General features: G+C 42.6%; 1 protein-coding gene across 1 annotated transcript in view; it reads right to left on the reverse strand.

Annotated features, from left to right (window-relative positions):
* Positions 1-2,502: 2,502 nt before the first annotated feature.
* LOC310790651 (mitogen-activated protein kinase kinase kinase kinase 4) overlaps positions 2,503-26,548 on the reverse strand; it is a gene marked incomplete at its 3' end in the record, with an annotated part of 104,706 nt that continues 80,660 nt past the window's right edge. Inside the window, exons 21-33 of the mRNA XM_083652362.1 lie at positions 26,336-26,424; positions 24,417-24,511; positions 23,785-23,869; positions 23,071-23,238; positions 20,256-20,358; positions 16,989-17,144; positions 16,692-16,835; positions 14,669-14,803; positions 13,561-13,661; positions 10,643-10,792; positions 4,517-4,676; positions 3,635-3,774; positions 2,503-2,586 (exon numbers count right to left, since the gene is read on the reverse strand). Coding sequence (XP_083508488.1) covers positions 2,503-2,586; positions 3,635-3,774; positions 4,517-4,676; positions 10,643-10,792; positions 13,561-13,661; positions 14,669-14,803; positions 16,692-16,835; positions 16,989-17,144; positions 20,256-20,358; positions 23,071-23,238; positions 23,785-23,869; positions 24,417-24,511; positions 26,336-26,424 — 1,610 coding nt within the window. The remainder of the gene's footprint in view (positions 2,587-3,634; positions 3,775-4,516; positions 4,677-10,642; positions 10,793-13,560; positions 13,662-14,668; positions 14,804-16,691; positions 16,836-16,988; positions 17,145-20,255; positions 20,359-23,070; positions 23,239-23,784; positions 23,870-24,416; positions 24,512-26,335; positions 26,425-26,548) is intronic.

The following is a 26,548-nucleotide window of genomic DNA, read 5'->3' on the forward strand; positions in this document are numbered from 1 at the left end:
AACTCCTGATCTAAAACCAAAGTTAGATAGTAATCTCTTTAATACTGACAACAGAATGGCTTTCAATGTTTCCCACTTTGAAGCACAAAAAGCTTTTCAGAATAGTCTATATTACAGAAAACATGTACAGGGTGACCATTGTGCAAAGGGCCTAACACATAAAGAGAAAATCCACCAGAAAACAGAATTTGCATGATAAATTCTATTATCTTGGACATTGTGAACGGGCCTCGCAACAGATCAGAATGTTGTCATAAACACTGAACATAATATGATCATGGAAAATAACACGTATGAAGTGTTTGTTTTGTGGTGGAGTTTCACATTAACAAGCCCGTAATTCTGTACACATACATAAAGATGGCCTGTGGATTATAAAATCTCTAAGCTGTACAAGAAAGCATATAGCCTATTACTGTCGGGCTGTAGTTGTTTTGTTTCTATATTTGTTTACATCCTCTATACTGTACATAAACAACTGCAGTTCCTACAGTAAAGTGAGGTCCTTATTAAAGAGTAATACCATATTTAAATTACCTGGTCCAAGTCTGGACTGTGAAGGCTCAAGTAGGGGCCTAAAAGTACGATTGTTATACAATATGCCTTACTCATTTGAATGCAAATTATGCAATGTAACTTATCTGCTGTAAGTATATCAAGAGCAAATTGTTACCTAAGCTAGTTGGTGATCTGATTCTAGGGCTCTAGGCTAAGCAGAAAGAGAACTGGACGTATTGGGGATGGGGATACTATGATCTTAGAAATAGTTTAAAGGAAGTTAGAACTATGTGTTCAAGTTAGGACAGGGTCTTCAATATTGCCACATCTACGCACTGAAATAAACTTTTGGCCTTATTACAGTATAAGGTGTGCATCAACGCATTAATTACAAAATATATATATATTTCTGAAGGAATCTAGGATGTCAAGGGTTACCTTTAAGTTGTTGTCATCCTGAAGCAGAAAACAACAAACACTGGTTTTGGCAGCAGCTCTGAGATCAGCTCCCCCAAAAATGAGTTCTTCCAAAAATGTAGGGGGAAAGGGGGTGGTCCTGAGGTGCAGGGCAATATTTAAATCAATAACAAAAATAGTTTGATAGTGCATAATATAATACCTTATAATAATACTCAATGGTAATCAACACAATAAGGATTCGGTGCAATACTGGAATAATATGTTTTTGGAGTTTGAGTTATGATTAGGCAAACACAACTAACAACCCAACATCTTATAGAAGATAGACAACACTGCCTCCATGGGGATTGATTACTGAGAGAAGTCATTGTGGATAAAATAGTGAACTATAATGAAGAAATATAGCACAAAAATACTTACATTTTGTACAAAAGGAACAAATTCTTCATTCAAGTTTTCAATCCAAATCATAATACATAAGCATAGCTAAGATATATGAGAGTTAATAGATAGACATAAAACTTGCCATTTTTTGGTCCACCTGATATTGAGATCAACATTTGGAATGATAAATCTTCTTTTCTCTCTGAGTATCCACCTCTTCAAAATACATTGTGTGACACTGGATTTGAAATCCACTAATTCAGCAAAACTTTTAGGCTGCTAAAAATCACTGCAGGAACTTTGGCAGATTTTGGCAACATAACATAGTCAATTAGATTGGAATACCAATTTATTCAGAATAATTTTGGGACTGATTTTAATCTTCCTATGGCTCACATTTGGGCCCCAACCCAGTCTTTGAAAACCAGTGCCATGGAACGAATGAGGTCTGTTATTCCAGTTTTCATTGCTTTGTTCCAGATGCTGTTTGTTTGTAGTCGAGCCACAGCCAGCTGAACCCCACACAGAGAATAACTGATCCAAACATTACTCTGTGCAGAATAAAAGAGAGCATTTGATCCAATAACACACCAATTGGGTTGCGAGTCCAGACTGAGTGAATAATGGATCCAGGCATGATCAGCTGAGTCGATAAAATCGATAAAAGCTAGAGCCGAGGAGGGAGTCGATAAACCAACCAGGAGTAACTGATCCAGAGTAGCTGAACACAGAGCAGGTTTGATCACTGGCTGAAAAGAGTGATGATAGATGAGACAAGAGGAACGGATCAGGTATATGAAGATTGGAATTTTGAAGGCAGACCATTCACCACACGATCAACTGAATCAAGCCATCAAATCTCCTTCCAGGCAAGTTTTGATTAAGCAGACTTCTGCAGACTCTGGTATATTAAAATGTATAAAGCTAGACATATTCAGTCAATCGCTGAGTTATAGATCCAAACATTTTGGATCCAGTTGAAGGAGTCGTGGGTCTGGATCAATTGAACTGTGGACCCGCCCGGGTGTATTTACATGAACAGAGAGGCTGTAGACAGGGGTAATGGCTTGTATGACGTCTTTCACCACCAGAGATCCACGGCAGAACTGATCAAGACAAATGGATCCAGGCATCACCAGCTGATTCCAGAGTAACAGATCTGGGCGTCACCAATGGATCCCAGAGTAACAGATCTGGACCTCACCAGTTGAACAGCGAGTTCTGTCCAAGAGTCATGAAGTAAATCTGACTGCTGCCTCCCGACTGCACTGAAGCAAAGAAGACCTGTAGAGAGAGATTCAGTTTTAGTCAATTAAAATAAATGTTCACAAATATCATGATACAGTAGATTGAATTAGACAGAGAAGGACAAGCATGTGATGTGAATGACTGAATGATGAACTACACAGAGAAGGACAAGCATGTGATGTGAATGACTGAATGATGAACTACACAGAGAAGTATAAGAATGTGATGTGAATGACTGAATGAAAATGTACTACACAGAGAAGTACAAGCATGTGATGTGAATGACTCAATGAAAATATACTACACAGAGAAGTACAAGCATGTGATGTGAATGACTGAATGAAAATATACTACACAGATAAGTACAAGCATGTGATGTGAATGACTGAATGAAAATATACTACACAGATAAGTATAAGAATGTGATGTGAATGACTGAATGAAAATATACTACACAGAGAAGTATAAGAATGTGATGTGAATGACTGAATGAAAATATACTACACAGATAAGTATAAACATGTGATGTGAATGACTGAATGAAAATGTACTACACAGATAAGTATAAGCATGTGATGTGAATGACTGAATGAAAATATACTACACAGATAAGTATAAACATGTGATGTGAATGACTGAATGAAAATGTACTACACAGATAAGTATAAGCATGTGATGTGAATGACTGAATGAAAATATACTACACAGATAAGTATAAACATGTGATGTGAATGACTGAATAAAAATGTACTACACAGATAAGTATAAGCATGTGATGTGAATGACTGAATGAAAATATACTACACAGATAAGTATAAACATGTGATGTGAATGACTGAATGAAAATGTACTACACAGATAAGTATAAGCATGTGATGTGAATGACTGAATGAAAATATACTACACAGATAAGTATAAACATGTGATGTGAATGACTGAATGAAAATATACTACACAGATAAGTATAAACATGTGATGTGAATGACTGAATAAAAATGTACTACACAGATAAGTATAAGCATGTGATGTGAATGACTGAATGAAAATATGGCACTATGTATTGGATGTGCAAAGTAAATGGTACCTTGTCATTGCGTTCACACAGGAACTTGAGTTTCTGGGCCTTTTTGTGCATGAAAACACCTTCCAGGTTTCCTGTGTTGGCCGACCGTAGCTCTATGGCCTTATCCCCCCAACCCATCACCTGGTTAGACTGCAGGTAGGCTGGAGGGAGGGAGGGAGGGAGGGAGAGGGACAGAGAGAGAGAGAGAGAGGGGGGGGGAGATACATATATCAGGCTAATAAAGCTAATTGAATTGAATTGAAGCGAGAGATGCGGGGTGCACAGAGACAGGTAGAGATACTGTCATAGTACATTCAGATTATAAATGTCTTCATGAAAATCACTTTTGCCTAATGTTCACACACACGTTATATGTATATGTATATGTATGTGGGTGTGTGTGTGTGTGTGTGTGTGTGTGTGTGTGTGTGTGTGTGTGTGTGTGTGTGACACAGAGAGAGAGATGGAGAGAAATAGAGTAAGATATCTATAGTCTGGTCATATATATATATGTATATGCTGTATATAGAGTGAGAGAGGAATATGGAGTGTGTGTTGTGTGTGTGTGTGTGTGAATGAGAGAGAGAGAGAGAGAGAGATCTATTCCCCGCTGACAATCCCTATCCTAGAATAATGACCCATCTATTGGACCCGAACACACAGCGTGCAGAATCACTTCCATCTTATTTTTAGCGCACCCTGTCCCAAATCTGTCCCCACAAGGTTTGGTTCGCTGTGTGTTCCCAGTGCTGAGGACACGTCAGTGCTGTAGTAACAGGTGAATGCAGGGTTATTCCAATATGCTATATCCAGTACCTATCTTGATATCTCATAAGTTCATTCATATTCAACAGGCAGTTGGGCTTTGACGCCAGCTATAGGCGGGCCCTGCATGAAACATACCGACGGAGGCAGGCATCTCGCCCCACTGCAGCACTGTATCCTTGGTGATGCGGCCGTAGGTGTCGATGTAGACGCCCTCGTCTTCGTAGCACACCAGCACCTCGGTGCCCGCGCTGTGTGGAAGAATGATGATGGCATGAGGACGAATGGAGCCCTGGATCTGTGGGACAGGCACACATTCAACTCTTAGTTAGATCTGTTGGACAGGTACACATTCAACTCTTAGTTAGATCTGTTGAACAGACACACATTCAACTCTTAGTTAGATCTGTTGGACAGACACACATTCAACTCTTAGTTAGATCTGTTGGACAGACACACATTCAACTCTTAGTTAGATCTGTGGGACAGACACACATTCAACTCTTAGTTAGATCTGTTGGACAGACACACATTCAACTCTTAGTTAGATCTGTGGGACAGGCACACATTCAACTCTTAGATCTGTTGGACAGGCACACATTCAACTCTTAGTTAGATCTGTTGGACAGACACACATTCAACTCTTAGTTAGATCTTAGTTAGATCTGTGGGACAGACACACATTCAACTCTTAGTTAGATCTGTGGGACAGACACACATTCAACTCTTAGTTAGATCTTAGTTAGATCTGTTGGACAGACACACATTCAACTCTTAGTTAGATCTGTTGGACAGACACACATTCAACTCTTAGTTAGATCTGTTGGACAGACACACATTCAACTCTTAGTTAGATCTGTTGGACAGGCACACATTCAACTCTTAGTTAGATCTGTTGGACAGACACACATTCAACTCTTAGTTAGATCTGTTGGACAGACACACATTCAACTCTTAGTTAGATCTGTTGGACAGGCACACATTCAACTCTTAGTTAGATCTGTTGGACAGACACACATTCAACTCTTAGTTAGATCTGTTGGACAGACACACATTCAACTCTTAGTTGGATCTGTTGGACAGGCACACATTCAACTCTTAGTTAGATCTGTTGGACAGACACACATTCAACTCTTAGTTAGATCTGTTGGACAGACACACATTCAACTCTTAGTTAGATCTGTTGGACAGACACACATTCAACTCTTAGTTGGATCTGTTGGACAGACACACATTCAACTCTTAGTTGGATCTGTTGGACAGACACACATTCAACTCTTAGTTAGATCTGTTGGACAGACACACATTCAACTCTTAGTTAGATCTGTTGGACAGGCACACATTCAACTCTTAGTTAGATCTGTTGGACAGGCACACATTCAACTCTTAGTTAGATCTGTTGGACAGACACACATTCAACTCTTAGTTAGATCTGTTGGACAGACACACATTCAACTCTTAGTTAGATCTGTTGGACAGACACACATTCAACTCTTAGTTAGATCTGTGGGACAGACACACATTCAACTCTTAGTTAGATCTGTTGGACAGGCACACATTCAACTCTTAGTTAGATCTGTTGGACAGGCACACATTCAACTCTTAGTTAGATCTGTTGGACAGGCACACATTCAACTCTTAGTTAGATCTGTTGGACAGACACACATTCAACTCTTAGTTAGATCTGTTGGACAGACACACATTCAACTCTTAGTTAGATCTGTGGGACAGGCACACATTCAACTCTTGGTTAGATCTTAGTTAGATCTGTTGGACAGGCACACATTCAACTCCTAGTTCGATTTATTTCATTCCATTCCATTATTCAAACAGTGGTTTGAATTATGTTTGGTATATAAAAGTGAAAGGTGCATCTCTACCTCGGATGATACTCAAATTGTGAGATGCAACATTATGCTTCTGGCGCTTGATGTTATTTTTTCCTATTGTTTACACATTAGGCATTTAACTGATGCCCTTATCCAGAAAGCTTTCCAATAACTGATAGTAGAATAAGGGTGATTTTATGGATCACCAATGTCACAAGCTACTGACAGTAAGGAGGTCAACAGTAGGGCATATAGGTAGAGTTTAAAGAATTATGATACCAGTACCAATACCAGCACCCTTTAACAGACACGTATTTACATGAGAATGATGACTTATTAGAGATGATCACTTTAGGCAACATGCTAGTCAACAAGAAAGGAGCAACTAGCATCCAGCTAGCATTTAACGAACATGACAGCAGTTCAGCAACAAGCCTCCTCCAGAAAAAAAAACTTCAGTAGGTTTCTGTACTGTGATACAGTAAGTACTGTAGCTGTGTGTGTGTGTGTGTGTGTGTGTGTGTGTGTGTGTGTTTCGAGTGCCTCATACTTTACCGAAGTGTGCGCCACCACAATCCTGAGCATTAGAACGGGCATCCACAGACGCAATGCAATTTTAATCCTCTGCCTTGGAATCAGCATGGTAACATCATCCACAGGAGGCAGCAGTGAGACAAGACGTGTCGGTGTGTGCCTGTTCACGCCGCTTTGTAAGTGTGTGGAGAGTGCATGGCGTTCACGGGTGGGCAAATGTTTGAATAAGTGAAAACGCTGTATGGAGGCAAAAGGGCAGTCAAAGTGAAAACATGTGTGTGTGAGTTTAACCGCTGATGCAAGTCAGAGTGTACGAGCGAGTGAACTGCCAGTGTGTTTGAGTGGGTCTAAAAGCGCCCTGTGACGGGGTGTGCGGGTGTGAGAGAGTGTGTGTGTGAGAGTGGGTCTAAGCACCCTGTGAGAGAGAGAGTTGAATGCTTGTGTGTGTGCGTGTGTGTGAGAGAGAGAAAGGGAAAGAAAGAAGAGAGATGGAAAGAGAGCGAGAGAGCAGTGAGTCTTAGCGGAGCAGCAGCATTGTAAGGTGTGTGTGTGTGTGTGTGTGTGTGTGACAGAGAGAGAGAGAGAGAGAGAGAGAGCAGTGAGTCTGCGGAGCAGCAGCTTTGTAAGGTGTGTGTGTGTGTGTGTGTGTGTGTGAGAGAGAGAGAGAGAGAGAGAGAGAGAGAGCAGTGAGTCTTAGCGGAGCAGCAGCTTTGTAAGGTGTGTGTGTGTGTGTGTGTGTGAGAGAGAGAGAGAGAGAGAGAGAGAGAGAGAGAGAGAGAGAGCAGTGAGTCTTAGCGGAGCAGCAGCATTGTAAGGTGTGTGTGTGTGTGTGTGTGTGTGTGAGAGAGAGAGAGAGAGAGAGAGAGAGAGAGCAGTGAGTCTTAGCGGAGCAGCAGCTTTGTAAGGCACCAGTGTAGTAGGCAGCTGTGGGTGCAGACTGGCTTAATATACCAGAGGAAGAGCCAGAAAAAAGAAAAAGACAAACTCCACGGGAGCAAGAACAGGTCAGGACAGACGGACAGACACACACACACACACACACACACACACACACACACACACACACACACACACACGCACACAGATAACATCGTTTACGAGAGGACAGGATGTATTTTTAGAGGTTTTGTCCTCTCTTCCTATCACCCTCCCTCTCCCTGTCTCTCCCCCTCGCTTGTGGAAACTAGCACACATTAAAGGTAGCTGGGGCAGAGTGTGTGTATGTGTGTGTGTGTGTGTGTGTGTGTGTGTGTGTGTGTGAGAGAGAGACAAGAGTGTATGAACTAGAGAGAGAACTGAGTCGAGCCATCTTAGAGCTAAGCCTGAGAGAGAGGTACATGTGTTTCATGTGTCGAGATCAAACACCTTCTTAAACATCAAATTCAAGGACTGTCAAGACCCAATTCCCTCAAATTCAAGGACCCAACACAGCACCCATTCAGACCGAAATCAAGGTTAATTAGTGTTACTGTAATTTGTGTGCTGTTTGTATGGTTTTTCCACAAAAAAAGTTTAATTATCTTGTTAAAATCTTTAAAATGACTTCCCCTCCTTCTCAAGGAATAAACAATTCCAGAACCTGTAAATATATGCGAATATTGTTGAAAGTGTAACTGCTGAATACTGGACAGGCTGCAAGTATTTGTGATGTCACAAATCAATCACGCTTGTAGGAAATGGTCTTTTCAGTGAGCACAGAGAAACTTTCCATTTCCAGCACACGAGTGTGAAAACAGCCTTCTAGTGTCAAACTCTGCACAGACATCATTCTGCACAGTGAAGCTCAGACATCCAGCTGAAGTGGAGGGGGGTCTTTAACATGCTGAATAGTGATGATGCTCCACTCTGGCAGCACACATGACAAGTCTGAGACTGGGAGGTTGTGAGTTCGATCCCCGGCCGAGTCATACCAAAGACTATAAAAATGGGACCCATTGCCTCCCTGCTTGGCACTCAGCGTCAAAGGGTTGGAATTGGGGGGTTAGATCACCAAATGATTCCTGAGCGCGGCGCTGCTGTTGCTGCTCACTGCTCCTCCAGGGGATGGGTCAAATGCGGAGAACAAATTTCGCACACTCAGGTGTCTGACAATCGTTGCGACTTTACCTTACCTTTACCTTAAGTCTCTGTTATGTCTAAGCTGATGGTCTTGATATCTGGCAGCCTTGAACACTAAGTTGCTGTTAGAGGCTTGAAGATTTCACCCCCCCCCCAAAAAAAACAAACTAAAAACTATAACTAACTAACTAACTACCGGTAACTAACGAACTAACAAACAATAATAGTAAACTTCTGTCAGATAAGAAGTTTTAGTATACTTTAACCATGTTGAACTTCTGTACTAATTTAATCTTATGTTAAGTATTTTGAAAAAACAACAAAGTGCTTGAAATTATGTAACCCACTCACTTTCAGAGTCATACGCACACTAAACACCAGCAAGTTGACAAAATATGATATTTTTCCTATCAGAAACAGTTTTCGAGTTTTCGGTTGCCAAGAGACTGCATCTCCCCACTTCTCATCTATCAGTCACAAAACGTGATCCCCTAGGGCTGCACAATTATGGTCAAAATGACAATCACGATTATTTTTGATCAATATTGAGAGCCCGATTATTTAACACGATTATTCTTTGACTTTGGGAACATCATGCATTTATTTTCCCAAATCCAATCAAAACCATCCAACCAACTAAACAATTAAATATTAAACTAAATTAAAAAATAAACTTCTAAAATACGACTGTCCAAAACCACCAATGAAATGTAGGCTATTGAAAATCATAGGAAAACAGTAAAGTGACTATGATGATATGAAACTATGATATGATAATATGAAAGTGACCCACGCCTCACTAGATCAATATCTATAATGTAAACGCCATATGAGGGATAAAGGTGTCTGAATAGCATGAGTCATCCATCACATGCTGCTGTCAGCACCTGCCCACGTCCTGAACAGAGACACACACACACACACACACACACACACACACACACACACACACACACACACACACACACACACACACACACACACACACACACACACACACACACACACACACACACACACACACACACACACACACACACACACACACACACACACAGAGAACAAATATGTAGCAAAGAGAAGACCGGAGAGGAGAGAAGAACCGAGGGAGAAATGGGAGCAAATGAACAAAGCTGCCATGGGTGTGGGAGTGGGAGGAGAGAGAGAGAGAAGAGAGATATGAACGAGAGGAGAAGAGAGCAGAGTGGTAACTTGACAGGACTGACTGAGTGGGAGGAGAGAGAGAGGAGAGAGATATGAAACAGAGGAGGAGAAGAGAGCAGAGTGGTAACTTGACAGGACTGACTGAGTGGGAGGAGAGAGAGAGGAGAGAGATATGAAACAGAGGAGGAGAAGAGAGCAGAGTGGTTGACAGCTATATAGACTGACTGAGTGGGAGGAGAGAGAGAGAAGAGAGATATGGAACAGAGGAGAAGAGAGCAGAGTGGTTGACAGCTATATAGACTGACTGAGTGGGAGGAGAGAGAGAGAAGAGAGATATGGAACAGAGGAGAAGAGAGCAGAGTGGTTGACAGCTATATACATATAGACTGACTGAGTGGGAGGAGAGAGAGAGAAGAGAGATATGAAACAGAGGAGGAGAAGAGAGCAGAGTGGTTTTGTTTACAATCCTGTGTGGCTTATTTATACATTTACTGTCCATGTACATTCTCTCATATATAGGTATTTAAAACCTATAATGTGTTTCAATGTGTATGGTCTCATCAGTCGGTATGATAGGGCCTTTTCTACAAGATAATTTGATAGATAGATAGATAGATAGATAGATAGATAGATAGATAGATAGATAGATAGATAGATAGATAGATAGATAGATTCTTACATGTGTAGGCAGGTAGAGGTCATAAGGTGTTCCAGAGTCGACGTCAATGGCATGGAAACCAGACAGGGAGCCGTAGAGGACTTTTAATCTTTGGCCTTCCTCCACTGTCAGGTCAACAGACATGGGCTTCTGAGGCAGAGAGCTGAAAGACTGGATAAACACACACACACACACACACACACACACACACACACACACACACACACAAAGACTGAATGAATGAAAGACTGAAACTCTTCTGTAGAAATGATTCAAGTTATATTTTGTTTTGTTAGAACAATTAGAATTTTAGTGAAAATGTTTCTATAGGAGCTTATGAATGTTATCCAACAATATTGGTTGTTTGTGATAAAACCAATGAACCTGAGACAAGGTGTGGAGTGTTCCAAAAAGAGTGCAACAGTTTGGACCATCATTATCATGCTTGTCAGGTAAATAACCTACTAGAGTATTTTAAAAATCAACCAAGAGGGCCACAACAAATGCAAGAATAATCCAAAATCACTAAGATGTTATCACATTTGTGATGCATGTGTCAAGTTTGCTTGTCATTGGTGCTTGTGGGTGTGGCCTATCACATGCAGGCTGATATAAGGCAGGTATATATATATAAGGCAGGTTTATAACAAGGCTTATAAAACGGCTCTCTCAAATCAAGCAATCTGATTGGTTCACAGCCATTGTATAATTCCAGTAACCGAGTTCAATAACCCATGGCCATGGGTTATTGGTTGCCATGGCAACTCTCTTACTAAAAGGCAGCTCTGCGCTCGAGCTCCGTGTTGGGCTTTCCAGAAAGCTCTCAGCTTCTTAGCAAGCGCCAGGATTGGCCAATGTCAACTTCAGTCTCCAGAACGATCCAATCAAATCACCCGCACGTCTATCTTCTTGCTAGAGGTCCCGCCTTACAGTAGTGTCAAAACAAAAAGCTACTCGCTTGCAGCCAGACGCATGATGGCGCAACTCTCTTAGGCTTTGGTTACCCCAAAAACAAAATGGCGGAGACATCTTTCAGATCCTTGTGAATCGATCTTCGCTTATAACTTTACTAATACTTCGCAGAAAATTATGTTTTGTACAAGAATAGACGCGGGCTAATGTCTTAACCCCTCTCTCGCGCGCCCTCACTCTTAACCCCGCATTTCTAAATAAGACGTAACGTTACTTGGTGTCGGCATACGGCTCTGGTGTCGAGCTTTGCAAAAAGCTCTCAGCAAGCGCCAGGATTGGCCAATGTCGACTTCAGTCTCCAGAACGATCCAATCAAATCACCCGCACGTCTATCTTCTTGCTAGAGGTCCCGCCTTACAGTAGTGTTTCAACTGACTCTATCAGAATACGATGCCAGTCGGACTTATAGTATTATTATTATTATATTATTATACTTGGAAACCGTTTTATAAAAGCAATATAGCACTCGAGCAGCGTGTGTTGTGGAATATATCCCGCTGATAAGCTGTTATCCCACTCGGCCTGCGGCCTCGTGGGATAACAGCTTATCAGCGGGATATATTCACCACAACACACTTGCTCTCGTGATATATTGCTTAATTAACAAGGCAGTCAGTGTATTTCAGGCCTTCCTGAAGAGGGAGGAGAGAGGGTTAAACTGCAGTCAGTGCAGGGACGCTGGAACTCCTTTTAAGTAGAGGGTGCTGCAAGGAAGGGACTTTTTTTGGATGTTTGGATGTTTTTTAGCAATATTTTTAGCAATATGTTTTTTAGCAAATATCTCATATTAAATTAACATTAGGATTATACTGTTGTGATGTCATTATTCAGTATTTTCTCCTTTTCTCACTCACTTTCATGTCACCACACTTTCATGTCACCTTTTGGTCGTTTTACACTACAACAGACAGCAACACAGGCAGAAACACTGAACTTATTATTATTATTATATTTTATTATCTTATTATTATAAACCAAACATCAAAAAATAACATCTCCACCCTCTTTGCTTTGCTCATAGTCTTCAACTAAACTCTAAATATAGCAGTATAAAGCATATAAAACACATTTTAATCTTTTTTTTGTATTGATGTTGCAATTCCAATACAAAACAGCAGAGGGTGCACCCTAAGCACCCCCACTTCCTGCATCCCTGAGTCAGTGTATTTCAAGCCTTTCTGAAGAGGGAGGAGAGAGGGTTGAACTGAAAAGAGAGGAGAGAGGGTTAAACTGCGTGGTGCAGAGGAGAAACTAAACTAGCTCAGGCCACGGAGGACACAAAGAAGTGGGACACAGCCTGGATGTCGTGTGTGTGTGTGTGTGTGTGTGTGTGTGTGTGTGTGTGTGTGTGCGTGTGCGCGCGTGTGTGCGCGTGTGTGCGCGCGCGCGTGTGTGTGTAAGTACGTAAATGTGTGTGGCTGCATGTGTGGAGGTGACCCTAATGGAGTTTCTGTCCATGTCTATCAATGTTTTGTCCTAGATAAACAGAGACAGACCGAGGACAGGAAAGACAATGTTTTGTCCTAGATAAACAGAGACAGACCGAGGACAGGAAAGACAATGGACAACAGTATCGGCAAACAGATGGTGATGGTTTTAACCAGTTCAGCGATTGGAAAAAGGACTTTTGCTACTAGCCAGGCAGGGCTGTTTGGTAGCCATCTCCAGTAGACCCTCTACTCAAAGTCCCACCAAATACAGTTCATGAGCATTTGGAGGTTTGGGGGTCATTTATTAATCTGATAGTGTCCCATAATCATAGCCTAATTGGCCTGACTCTGAAGCTAAGAGCTGATCAGACTTAGCAGTATTAAATACAATATGTCCTATTGGACTTGAAGGTAATTGGCTTGTGGTGCGGTTTAAGAGCCCAGGCTTTTAACTCCATAGACCTCCCATCGTCAAATGAATAGCCTGCTAACGCCTCGCTAGCACCACAGAAATCCACACCAAGAACTCTTACTAACCTTGAAGGCCATGAATTTATGATAGGGTTTCGGGGCCCAGGCGTACACCTCCACGGCGTTCTTCAAAGCGATCACCAAGAACTTGATCTTCTCATAGCGCACTGGGAGAAGAAGACACAAAAAAAGGGGACACAAGACAGATGACACAAAATAAACTTAGGCAACTCTTTTTCTTCCCCTGATATAATGGAGCTTTGAGCTTTTTGTGACGTGATGATACTCTGTGAGCTGCTCTGGTAAACAAATAAACAGATTTAGTACCCTAAGAAGTGCATACTTCATGACTCAGTGTCTTTCTGAAAGACCTCCCACCCCCATTTTCTCCCCAAATGTACTTGATCAATTTCCCCCTGATGCCCCGGTCACTGCTCCCCCCTCTGCTGATCTGTGGAGAGCCGTAGACTAGCACCATGGTTCCTGCGACACATGCGCAGTTGCCAGTCGCTTCTTTTCACCTGACAGCGGGGAGCTTCACCGGCAGGACGTAACGTGTGGGAGGATCACGCTATTCCCCCCAGTTCCCTTCCACCCCGAACAGGCGCCCTGACCGACCAGAGGAGGCCCTAGTGCAGCACCCAGGACACATACCCCCAATCCGGCTTCCCACTCGCAGACACAGCCAATCGTGCCTGTATGGACGCCCGACCAAGCCGGAGGTAACACAGGGGCATGAACCTGTGACCCTCGTGTAGGTAGGCAGGGAATCTACTGCTACACTACCCGGACGTCTGCAGTCTTATTTTACATGTGTATATTGTTTTACTGAGAGGAAATAACAATGAGACACCCTGTTAACTCCGCCTAAATGCATTTATTTTGTCTTATTTATAAACTATTTCACATGTTTTCAATAACGTGCATAAAACAAAGTTATGATTTACCAAACACATATCTCTTTGAAATATGGCTGGGTTACCTATTCAAGATGATGCAGAAATGGCAGTAGAAATGGTCAGAAACGTTCATTTATTCACAGATTTAGACAAGGCATATTGTGAATTGGGTCACGATGGTTTGTCATTTTTTTAAGTGGGTCCGCAGAAGAAAAGGACTCACTGCTAATAGTACATGCAGCTCTTGAGAATGCTTGTTTCTAGTTCTTACTTACCAACTTTATAGTGCACACAGCCCTCCAGGTCACCTACTGAGGTCCAGCCCTGTCTCTTCTCCACCTCTGGGTCGTTATGGAGGATCTTATTCCTTAACCAGGACAGGTAGTACAGACGGAGCTTGTTCTTTTTACCTACAGACACAGACAGAGAGAGAGAGATGGAGAGAGGGAAGAAGAGGGACATTGATTGGATGAAGCTTTCCTGATTTCTGTGGGGACATTGGGTAAGGGTGGGAGAGGAGTTGATTTCTGTGGGTACATTGGGTAAGGGTGGGAGAGGAGTTGATTTCTGTGGGGACATTGGGTAAGGGTGGGAGAGGAGTTGATTTCTGTGGGTACATTGGGTAAGGGTGGGAGAGGAGTTGATTTCTGTGGGGACATTGGGTAAGGGTGGGAGAGGAGTTGATTTCTGTGGGGACATTTGGTAAGGGTGGGAGAGGAGTTGATTTCTGTGGGGACATTGGGTAAGGGTGGGAGAGGAGTTGATTTCTGTGGGGACATTGGGTAAGGGTGGGAGAGGAGTTGATTTCTGTGGGGACTTTGGGTAAGGGTGGGAGAGGAGTTGATTTCTGTGGGGACATTGGGTAAGGGTGGGAGAGGAGTTGTAGTTAGGAAGTTCCTAGGAACTGAAAAAGGAACTAGCAGGAGAGTTTGTGCTAGTTCAATAGAGCTAGGTTTGCCCTCTATTAGCAAAGACCTGCTTCTGCTTTTTGTATCCGGCCGGGGGTTCATCTCATTTCTGATGACAAGCCTGCTTCTCTATGAACTAGCATGAGAAAAGCCTGCCCATTTTTGGGCTCTAAGAGAAGGCTACAATAAAGGTAATTATTCACTTTTTTGTGTGTGGTTTTCATATGAAACACTGGTTTGTACAGTGGAGTATGCAGGAGGAACATTTTGAAACAGCAGATTTACAGTATTCACAGGGAGGCGTTTGATTTACATCAAACATCAGACAGGAACAAAGCCACACTCAACTGATGAAAATAATAAAAATAAAATAAAATAGATATACCCCATTGAGCCATATGCATATATTTACATGTGAGTGTGTATAGTATATATCAGGCTTGATCACAAGTCATTTTTTTGCAAGTCCAAGTCATCTCTCAAGTCTTTGAGGGGCAAGTCCAAGTCAAGTCTCAAGTGTCTTATGAATGAGAGTTCTATCATCTGTTGGATGCCATCTGGTCTGCTTAGAACACTGCATAGCTAAAACTAATGAATTGAAAGCATGTACTGTATTATCCTCACTTCTTCATATATTAGCATCCTACAGCATTGGCTAGTTGACATTATTATTAATAAACATGTCCTTCATGTTAAAGGATGGCTTTACCGATAATCAACCCACTTTGTATCAATAATAGTCTTGGTAATATAAGCACATGGCAGGTGTTTACCTTCTCTCTCTGATTTCCTCCTCTGGCAAAGTGCTCCATTGTGACGTGCTTTCGTGTCACAGCGGAGCTGCAGAAGTTCTGCTCGAGAAGCAGAATCTGCTCCGAGGGCGGCTGTTATTGTTTATTTTTATTTTTTAAGTCCACATCCACAAGAATTGCATTGAGAGCCTGAACGAGCCTTAATGACTTGCAGCTGGCAGGTGGAGTTTCTGCAGGAGGATTTTTCTCCATGAGGTAAACAGAGAGAGAAGGTAAACACTGCCCATGTGCTTATATTACCGAGATTATAGAAGTGGGTTGATTATCGGTAAAGCCATCCTTTAATGCGCCAAATAAATAAATAACAAAATAAATAACAAAATAAATAACAAAATAAATAACAAAATAAATAACAAAATAACAAAATAACAAAATAAATATTGTCCACGAGTCTCAAATCTCAAGTCCAAGTCAAGTCTCAAGTCTTTTGAGGATGAGTCTCAAGTCAGGTCTCAAGTCACTGTGTGCGCGACTTAAGTGCGACTCGAGTCCAAGTCGCAAGTCCAAGTCCCCATCTCTATATATACATATATGTGTTGCCATATGTGTGTGTACATTCTATTTGAGCCTCCATGTACCCGATATAGTGATGAGGACATTGAGTCCTTCCAGGACGTCCATCTGCTGAAACCTGCGTCTGCTGATGAGAGAGTAGACTTTGCCCTGCCCGCTGCGATCCAGCAGCCACAGACCACTCTCTGTCCCCACCAACAGATTCACACCTACAGACACACACAGGGACAAACCTTTTACATTCCACAAGTAGCATATTGTACCTGTACAATCCTCCTATTCATCCATAGCCTATCTATTTCTCAATTTTCTGAGTCAGTAATGTGGTATAATCTATAAACCAAACAAGAAAAACTACAAACCCCATAGGCCAGCGCAGAGGACCTCTGTGTTGAATTTCTTCTTGTACTTGCGGATCTCTGGAGTGTCGCTCTGTGGCCGGATGTTGGTGGGGTTCACATTGACGACAGAGCCCTTCCTGTGGTTCTCTCTCCTGAATGGCTCACCCTTACAGCCCGCTACATGTACAATGCCACGGGAAAAGACTAGATGAACAGACAGCCTGCTACATGTACAATGCCACGGGAAAAGACTAGATGAACAGACAGCCTGCTACATGTACAATGCCACGGGAAAAGACTAGATGAACAGACAGCCTGCTACATGTACAATGCCACGGGAAAAGACTAGATGAACAGACAGCCTGCTACATGTACAATGCCACGGGAAAAGACTAGATGAACAGACAGCCTGCTACATGTACAATGCCACGGGAAAAGACATGATGAACAGACAGCCTGCTACATGTACACCAGCACAGGAAAAGACTAGATGAACAGACAGCCTGCTACATGTACAATGCCACAGGAAAAGACATGATGAACAGACAGCCTGCTACATGTACAATGCCACGGGAAAAGACATGATGAACAGACAGCCTGCTACATGTACAATGCCACGGGAAAAGACATGATGAACAGACAGCCTGCTACATGTACACCAGCACAGGAAAAGACTAGATGAACAGACAGCCTGCTACATGTACAATGCCACAGGAAAAGACATGATGAACAGACAGCCTGCTACATGTACAATGCCACAGGAAAAGACATGATGAACAGACAGCCTGCTACATGTACACCAGCACAGGAAAAGACTAGATGAACAGACAGCCTGCTACATGTACACCAGCACAGGAAAATACAAGATGAACAGACAGCCTGCTACATGTACACCAGCACAGGAAAAGACTAGATGAACAGACAGCCTGCTACATGTACACCAGCACAGGAAAAGACTAGATGAACAGACAGCCTGCTACATGTACAATGCCACAGGAAAAGACATGATGAACAGACAGCCTGCTACATGTACAATGCCACAGGAAAAGACATGATGAACAGACAGCCTGCTACATGTACACCAGCACAGGAAAATACAAGATGAACAGACAGCCTGCTACATGTACAGTACACCAGCACAGGAAAATACAAGATGAACAGACAGCCTGCTACATGTACAGTACACCAGCACAGGAAAATACAAGATGAACAGACAGCCTGCTACATGTACACCAGCACAGGAAAATACAAGATGAACAGACAGCCTGCTACATGTACACCAGCACAGGAAAAGACTAGATGAACAGACAGCCTGCTACATGTACACCAGCACAGGAAAAGACATGATGAACAGACAGTCTGCTACATGTACAATGCCACGGGAAAATACAAGATGAACAGACAGCCTGCTACATGTACACCAGCACAGGAAAATACAAGATGAACAGACAGCCTGCTACATGTACACCAGCACAGGAAAAGACTAGATGAACAGACAGCCTGCTACATGTACACCAGCACAGGAAAAGACTAGATGAACAGACAGCCTGCTACATGTACACCAGCACAGGAAAATACAAGATGAACAGACAGCCTGCTACATGTACACCAGCACAGGAAAAGACTAGATGAACAGACAGCCTGCTACATGTACACCAGCACAGGAAAAGACTAGATGAACAGACAGCCTGCTACATGTACACCAGCACAGGAAAATACAAGATGAACAGACAGCCTGCTACATGTACACCAGCACAGGAAAAGACTAGATGAACAGACAGCCTGCTACATGTACACCAGCACAGGAAAAGACTAGATGAACAGACAGCCTGCTACATGTACACCAGCACAGGAAAAGACATGATGAACAGACAGCCTGCTACATGTACACCAGCACAGGAAAAGACTAGATGAACAGACAGTCTGCTACATGTACACCAGCACAGGAAAAGACTAGATGAACAGACAGTCTGCTACATGTACACCAGCACAGGAAAAGACTAGATGAACAGACAGCCTGCTACATGTACACCAGCACAGGAAAAGACATGATGAACAGACAGCCTGCTACATGTACACCAGCACAGGAAAAGACTAGATGAACAGACAGCCTGCTACATGTACACCAGCACAGGAAAAGACTAGATGAACAGACAGCCTGCTACATGTACACCAGCACAGGAAAATACAAGATGAACAGACAGCCTGCTACATGTACACCAGCACAGGAAAAGACTAGATGAACAGACAGCCTGCTACATGTACACCAGCACAGGAAAAGACTAGATGAACAGACAGCCTGCTACATGTACACCAGCACAGGAAAAGACTAGATGAACAGACAGCCTGCTACATGTACACCAGCACAGGAAAAAACTAGATGAACAGACAGCCTGCTACATGTACACCAGCACAGGAAAAGACTAGATGAACAGACAGCCTGCTACATGTACACCAGCACAGGAAAAGACATGATGAACAGACAGCCTGCTACATGTACACCAGCACAGGAAAAGACTAGATGAACAGACAGCCTGCTACATGTACACCAGCACAGGAAAATACAAGATGAACAGACAGCCTGCTACATGTACACCAGCACAGGAAAAGACTAGATGAACAGACAGCCTGCTACATGTACACCAGCACAGGAAAAGACTAGATGAACAGACAGCCTGCTACATGTACACCAGCACAGGAAAAGACTAGATGAACAGACAGCCTGCTACATGTACACCAGCACAGGAAAAGACATGATGAACAGACAGCCTGCTACATGTACACCAGCACAGGAAAAGACTAGATGAACAGACAGCCTGCTACATGTACACCAGCACAGGAAAAGACTAGATGAACAGACAGCCTGCTACATGTACACCAGCACAGGAAAAGACTAGATGAACAGACAGCCTGCTACATGTACACCAGCACAGGAAAAGACTAGATGAACAGACAGCCTGCTACATGTACACCAGCACAGGAAAAGACTAGATGAACAGACAGCTGGACCAATGTATGGTGAACTGGTACAGTACAATGTGACAGGGTTAGGGGGGTGTAAAGTGCTTTAGATAAAACTATCAGCCAAGTCAAGGAATCTGTTTAAGTATGCACTTGTATGCCTGTGTGTGTGTGTGTGTGTGTGTGTGTGTGTGTGTGTGTGTGTGTGTGTGTGTGTGTGTGTGTGTGTGCGTGCGTGCGTGCGTGCGCGTGTGTATGTGTGTGTGTGTGTGCGTGTGCGTGCGTGTGCATGTGTGTGTGTGTGTGTGTGTGTGTAAATGCACTCACTCGGGCTCTGTGGTGGTGATATCTGCAGCAGTCTCGGATCGATGAAGGGCAGGAAGGAGGAAGAGGAGGAAGAGCAGTTTTTGCCAGTAGGGCTGCTGGCAGCCTAATGAATAAAATAATAATAATTCTATATATACAAATAATGATCAACATTTCTCTATGGTTTGCTGTGAAAAGTTGACCATTTTTCTTTATTTTTTTAGGTTTTGGTTACATGCTCATCAATTTGAATGTGAAATGAGGTTTTTAGCCATATTGGGTGAGCAGTAAAGGAGCTCGTGGTCATCCCTTTCAGGATATAGTCAAATATTCTTATAGGTCAATGACTACGAGTCTGCAAAAAATCTTTATATCTGGCTGTCTGGCTCTATCTCTTTGAAGCATTCTTGTATTTCCTTGTCCATGACTGGTTCAGTTATGACTAATATACTTGGCTATAAGTTAGTATGAGGATATATGAAAGACATGGTTTGCTAAATGAGTATAAGTTAAGTTAAGTTTAGTTAAAGGTGGAAACTATGTGTCTCACTTTATCAAAGCAGATTGCTGTATGTATACCATCTAACACTATGCCATCATCACCCTCTGGTGGAAAACTACAAATACTGCGACTAGTCACATTGCAAATAATACGTAATAATAAGTAAATTGGTCTAATATTGAGTTATTTTAAGTCAAATAAAATCTGACAATGGGGTACGATAACTTATTTACAATGTAAATCCACATCTTGAAAATCCTTGAAACAAGTTGATTTGCATTGGAAACTCATCATCATCATCACCATGCTGCTACCATTACGTATGTCTAATGTTTAATTGTATGTTTAATAAGGAATATACTATTTGCACCTGTATGTCAAATACGCCGAATTTAAAACGCAGAGTTTAATTGTATGTTTGTTTAATAAGGAATATGCTATTTGCACCTGTATGTCAAATACGCCGAATTTAAAATGTTTAAGCACGTCTAAAGTATGCACACGACATGTGCACCTATGTGCAGTGAATATGCCACTGTCTCTGACTTGTCTTATCACTATACTGCCTTATTGCTTGTTGTGTCTCTTGTTGTTTTTGCACTCATATGCCCTGTTATATTTGTACTATGTTGTAAACGGAGTCCACAGCACAAGAATTTCACACGTGATACTTGTACCATGGAGTGACAATAAAAATCTTGAATCTTAACCATCATCATCGTCAACTTCATCATCAGCCACAACTTTCCTGCATTCCACGTGGGCAAGCTCAGTCCTTGCCTGTCTGTCTACACATTCTTCCTGACTTGTCTCTCTACCTGCCTGTCTGTCTACACATTCTTCCTGACTTGTCTCTCTACCTGCCTGTCTATCTACACCTTCTTCCTGACTTGTCTCTCTACCTGCCTGTCTATCTACACCTTCTTCCTGACTTGTCTCTCTACCTGCCTGTCTACACATTCTTCCTGACTTGTCTCTCTACCTGCCTGTCTATCTACACCTTCTTCCTGACTTGTCTCTCTACCTGCCTGTCTATCTACACCTTCTTCCTGACTTGTCTCTCTACCTGCCTGTCTATCTACACATTCTTCCTGACTTGTCTCTCTACCTGCCTGTCTATCTACACATTCTTCCTGACTTGTCTCTCTACCTGCCTGTCTATCTACACCTTCTTCCTGACTTGTCTCTCTACCTGCCTGTCTACACCTTCTTCCTGACTTGTCTCTCTACCTGCCTGTCTATCTACACATTCTTCCTGACTTGTCTCTCTACCTGCCTGTCTATCTACACATTCTTCCTGACTTGTCTCTCTACCTGCCTGTCTATCTACACATTCTTCCTGACTTGTCTCTCTACCTGCCTGTCTACACATTCTTCCTGACTTGTCTCTCTACCTGCCTGTCTATCTACACATTCTTCCTGACTTGTCTCTCTACATGCCTGTCTGTCTACACATTCTTCCTGACTTGTCTCTCTACATGCCTGCCTGTCTGTCTGTCCACACCAACTTCCTGACTTGTCTCTACCTGCATGTCTGTCTGTCTACACATTCTTCCTGACTTATCTCTCTACCTGCCTGCCTGCCTGTCTGTCTGTCTACACCAACTTCCTGACTTGTCTCACTACCTGCCTGCCTGTCTGTCTGTCTAGACTCTACACCAACTTCCTGACTTGTCTCACTACCTGCCTGCCTGCCTGCCTGTCTGTCTACACCAACTTCCTGACTTGTCTCTACCTGCATGCCTGTCTGTCTACACATTCTTCCTGACTTGTCTCTCTACCTGCCTGCCTGCCTGTCTGTCTGTCTAGACCAACTTCCTGACTTGTCTCACTACCTGCCTGCCTGTCTGTCTTTCTAGACTCTACACCAACTTCCTGACTTGTCTCTACCTGCATGCCTGTCTGTCTACACATACTTCCTGACTTGTCAGACTCACTTCCTGACTTGTCAGACTCACATGTTGATCACATGTTGACTTGTCAGACTCACATGTTGATCCTGACTTGTCAGACTCACTTCCTGACTTGTCAGACTCACATGTTGATCACATGTTGACTTGTCAGACTCACATATTGATCCTGACTTGTCAGACTCACATGTTGATCCTGACTTGTCAGACTCACTTCCTGACTTGTCAAACTCACATGTTGATCCTGACTTGTCAGACTCACATGTTGATCCTGACTTGTCAGACTCACATGTTGATCCTGACTTGTCAGACTCACATGTTGATCCTGACTTGTCAGACTCACATGTTGATCCTGACTTGTCAGACTCACATGTTGATCCTGACTTGTCAAACTCACATATTGATCCTGACTTGTCAGACTCACATGTTGATCCTGGTGCGTTGGGGTTCGCGGGGCGGTGGGCGACTGCGAGTAGTTGAGTTCACGTGTCCGGTGCTGCTGGCCCAGTGCATTATGGGTAGGACTGGAGGAAGAGGTCTTCTGCAGGAGGTCTGGGAGCAGGTAAGTCTCATCTGAACCCGGTCTAGAAAACTGTACAACACACACATACACGTACACACGCACGCACACACACACACACACACACACACACACACACACACACACACACACACACACACACACACACACACACACACACACACACACACACACACATGCATGCACGCACACACAGTAAAAGAGGCAGCTGTTGAAAGGTGATTTGAATGGCAGGTTGGGACATGTGCATTTTTTCTGACCCTCAGTTAACTGTTTAAGGTTGGATTAAAGGAATTGTACAATGAAACATAAGTGAGCTATCAATAAATCCACAAGTACTGAGTTTGTAATCAGTCTGTTATTGTCTGTTCTGTCATTTGACAATTCCAAAAGTGACAACTCTCAATTTTGAATGATCGCAGACTAGATCATTTAACCAACCACATCAGGATTCTCCTTCTAACTCCATGGATATATCGCCCTCTAGTTGTTAAACATGGGAATGCAGTAAAGGAGAGGAGAGGAGAAATATACGTAGGAGTGTGTCTGTACCATCTGTGTATATCAGTGTGTATACACAGTAGATGTGCAGGTTACCTGGTTGAGATTGTGGTGTGGCTGTAGTACGATGCCATCAGGTATCCCTCTGAAGTACTTCCCTTTTCCATTGGAGAGGCCAGACCTAGAAACACAGTGTTCAAACGTTTAGGCACCACAATGCTGACCCACAACAATTTCTTCAACATCTTGACGCTGTGGAGAAAGCTCAAAGCATGCCATGGGATCTTCATGTGGACGCTATTTGGAAACTCAAAGTGTCAACATCTTGTGGTTTCAACTCCCCCTTAGTAGTCAGCAGAAACCTTTCTGTAAAGTCTTCCTCAGTACATGCAGTAATACAACAGGCTGCTGGACTCAACTTCAAACTCATCTCTCTTTCTTAGCATTGGTTAATTGCTGTGTAACTTCCTCAGCTTGCAACAGCTCATGTTTCATAAACAGCTCCTACCATTGTGATCTTCATATTGAAGGAGTCAAATGGAAAGCATGGTTCGTTCACTGGTAACATAATAGAAATGGATGGAGTCATAGGGTCCTTCTTGGTAAAATCATGATTCATGAACCTGAGTTGACAACACTTTTGCACTAAATGAGGAAGACTTTGTCCTGAATCTGAAACATGTCATCAAGAAGAATCATGATGATGATGATAGTGATGAGGAGCTCACCTGTTCCTCTCTTCATCGTCACTGCTGCCCACTTCGTCGCTGGAGGAAGAGTACTCTGTGGCCTTGTTAAGCCGAGCCAGAGCGGCCTTCACACCCTGCGTGCACGGAAACACACACACACACACACACACACACACACACACACACACACACACACACACACACACACACACACACACACAGTCAAACCAAGGTTTAAACTAAATATAGAAGGGCAATTTTCAGGTTGGCTTTTCTCATAAAAAGAACACCTCTTCATCGTGGCACGACTTCATGAACCAGGGAGATGTTGGTTCCAAAGCCCTGGTCTGACAGTCTTGTCAGAGATATGTAGGGCTGTATGTGGATAATATGTAGGGCTGTATGTGGATTATGTAGGACTGTATGTGGATAATATGTAGGGCTGTATGTGGATCATATGTAGGGCTGTATGTGGATAATATGTAGGGCTGTATGTGGATAATATGTAGGGCTGTATGTGGATAATATGTAGGGCTGTATGTGGATAATATGTAGGGCTGTATGTGGATAATATGTAGGGCTGTATGTGGATAATATTTAGGGCTGTATGTGGATAATATGTAGGGCTGTATGTGGATAATATGTAGGGCTGTATGTGGATAATATGTAGGGCTGTATGTGGATAATATGTAGGGCTGTATGTGGATAATATGTAGGGCTGTATGTGGATAATATGTAGGGCTGTATGTGGATAATATGTAGGGCTATATGTGGATCATATGTAGGGCTGTATGTGGATAATATTTAGGGCTGTATGTGGATAATATGTAGGGCTGTATGTGGATCATATGTAGGGCTGTATGTGGATAATATGTAGGGCTGTATGTGGATAATATGTAGGGCTGTATGTGGATCATATGTAGGGCTGTATGTGGATAATATTTAGGGCTGTATGTGGATAATATGTAGGACTGTATGTGGATAATATGTAGGGCTGTATGTGGATAATATGTAGGGCTGTATGTGGATAATATTTAGGGCTGTATGTGGATAATATGTAGGGCTGTATGTGGATCATATGTAGGGCTGTATGTGGATAATATGTAGGGCTGTATGTGGATAATATGTAGGGCTGTATGTGGATAATATGTAGGGCTGTATGTGGATAATATGTAGGGCTGTATGTGGATAATATGTAGGGCTGTATGTGGATAATATGTAGGGCTGTATGTGGATAATATGTAGGGCTGTATGTGGATAATATGTAGGGCTGTATGTGGATAATATGTAGGGCTGTATGTGGATAATATGTAGGGCTGTATGTGGATAATATGTAGGGCTGTATGTGGATAATATGTAGGGCTGTATGTGGATCATATGTAGGGCTGTATGTGGATAATATGTAGGGCTGTATGTGGATAATATGTAGGGCTGTATGTGGATAATATGTAGGGCTGTATGTGGATAATATGTAGGGCTGTATGTGGATCATATGTAGGGCTGTATGTGGATAATATGTAGGGCTGTATGTGGATAATATGTAGGGCTGTATGTGGATTATGTAGGACTGTATGTGGATAATATGTAGGGCTGTATGTGGATAATATGTAGGGCTGTATGTGGATAATATGTAGGGCTGTATGTGGATAATATGTAGGGCTGTATGTGGATAATATGTAGGACTGTATGTGGATCATATGTAGGGCTGTATGTGGATAATATGTAGGGCTGTATGTGGATAATATGTAGGGCTGTATGTGGATAATATGTAGGACTGTATGTGGATCATATGTAGGGCTGTATGTGGATAATATGTAGGACTGTATGTGGATCATATGTAGGGCTGTATGTGGATAATATGTAGGGCTGTATGTGGATAATATGTGGCAGTGGGGTTAGGGGTAGCATTTGGTCATGGCTGTATAAAAAAAAAATTAGAAGAAAATTTTAAATTGTACCTGTGTCGGTCCACCAATTGAGCTGTCTTGAGTTTTCCTGTGCTGGTGTAGACGGTGATGCAGTAGAGGACTCTCCAGCTTCAAGTAACCTACAACACACACACACACACACACACACACACACACACACACACACACACGTGGCAACAGGAACGTACGTTAGCAACCTTATATTAACAACACCATCCAATTTGACCATAACAGAAGCAGGGT

The sequence above is a fragment of the Poromitra crassiceps genome, assembly GCF_964638095.1.
Source record: "Poromitra crassiceps genome assembly, chromosome: 15".
NCBI classification, from domain to species: domain Eukaryota; kingdom Metazoa; phylum Chordata; class Actinopteri; order Beryciformes; family Melamphaidae; genus Poromitra; species Poromitra crassiceps.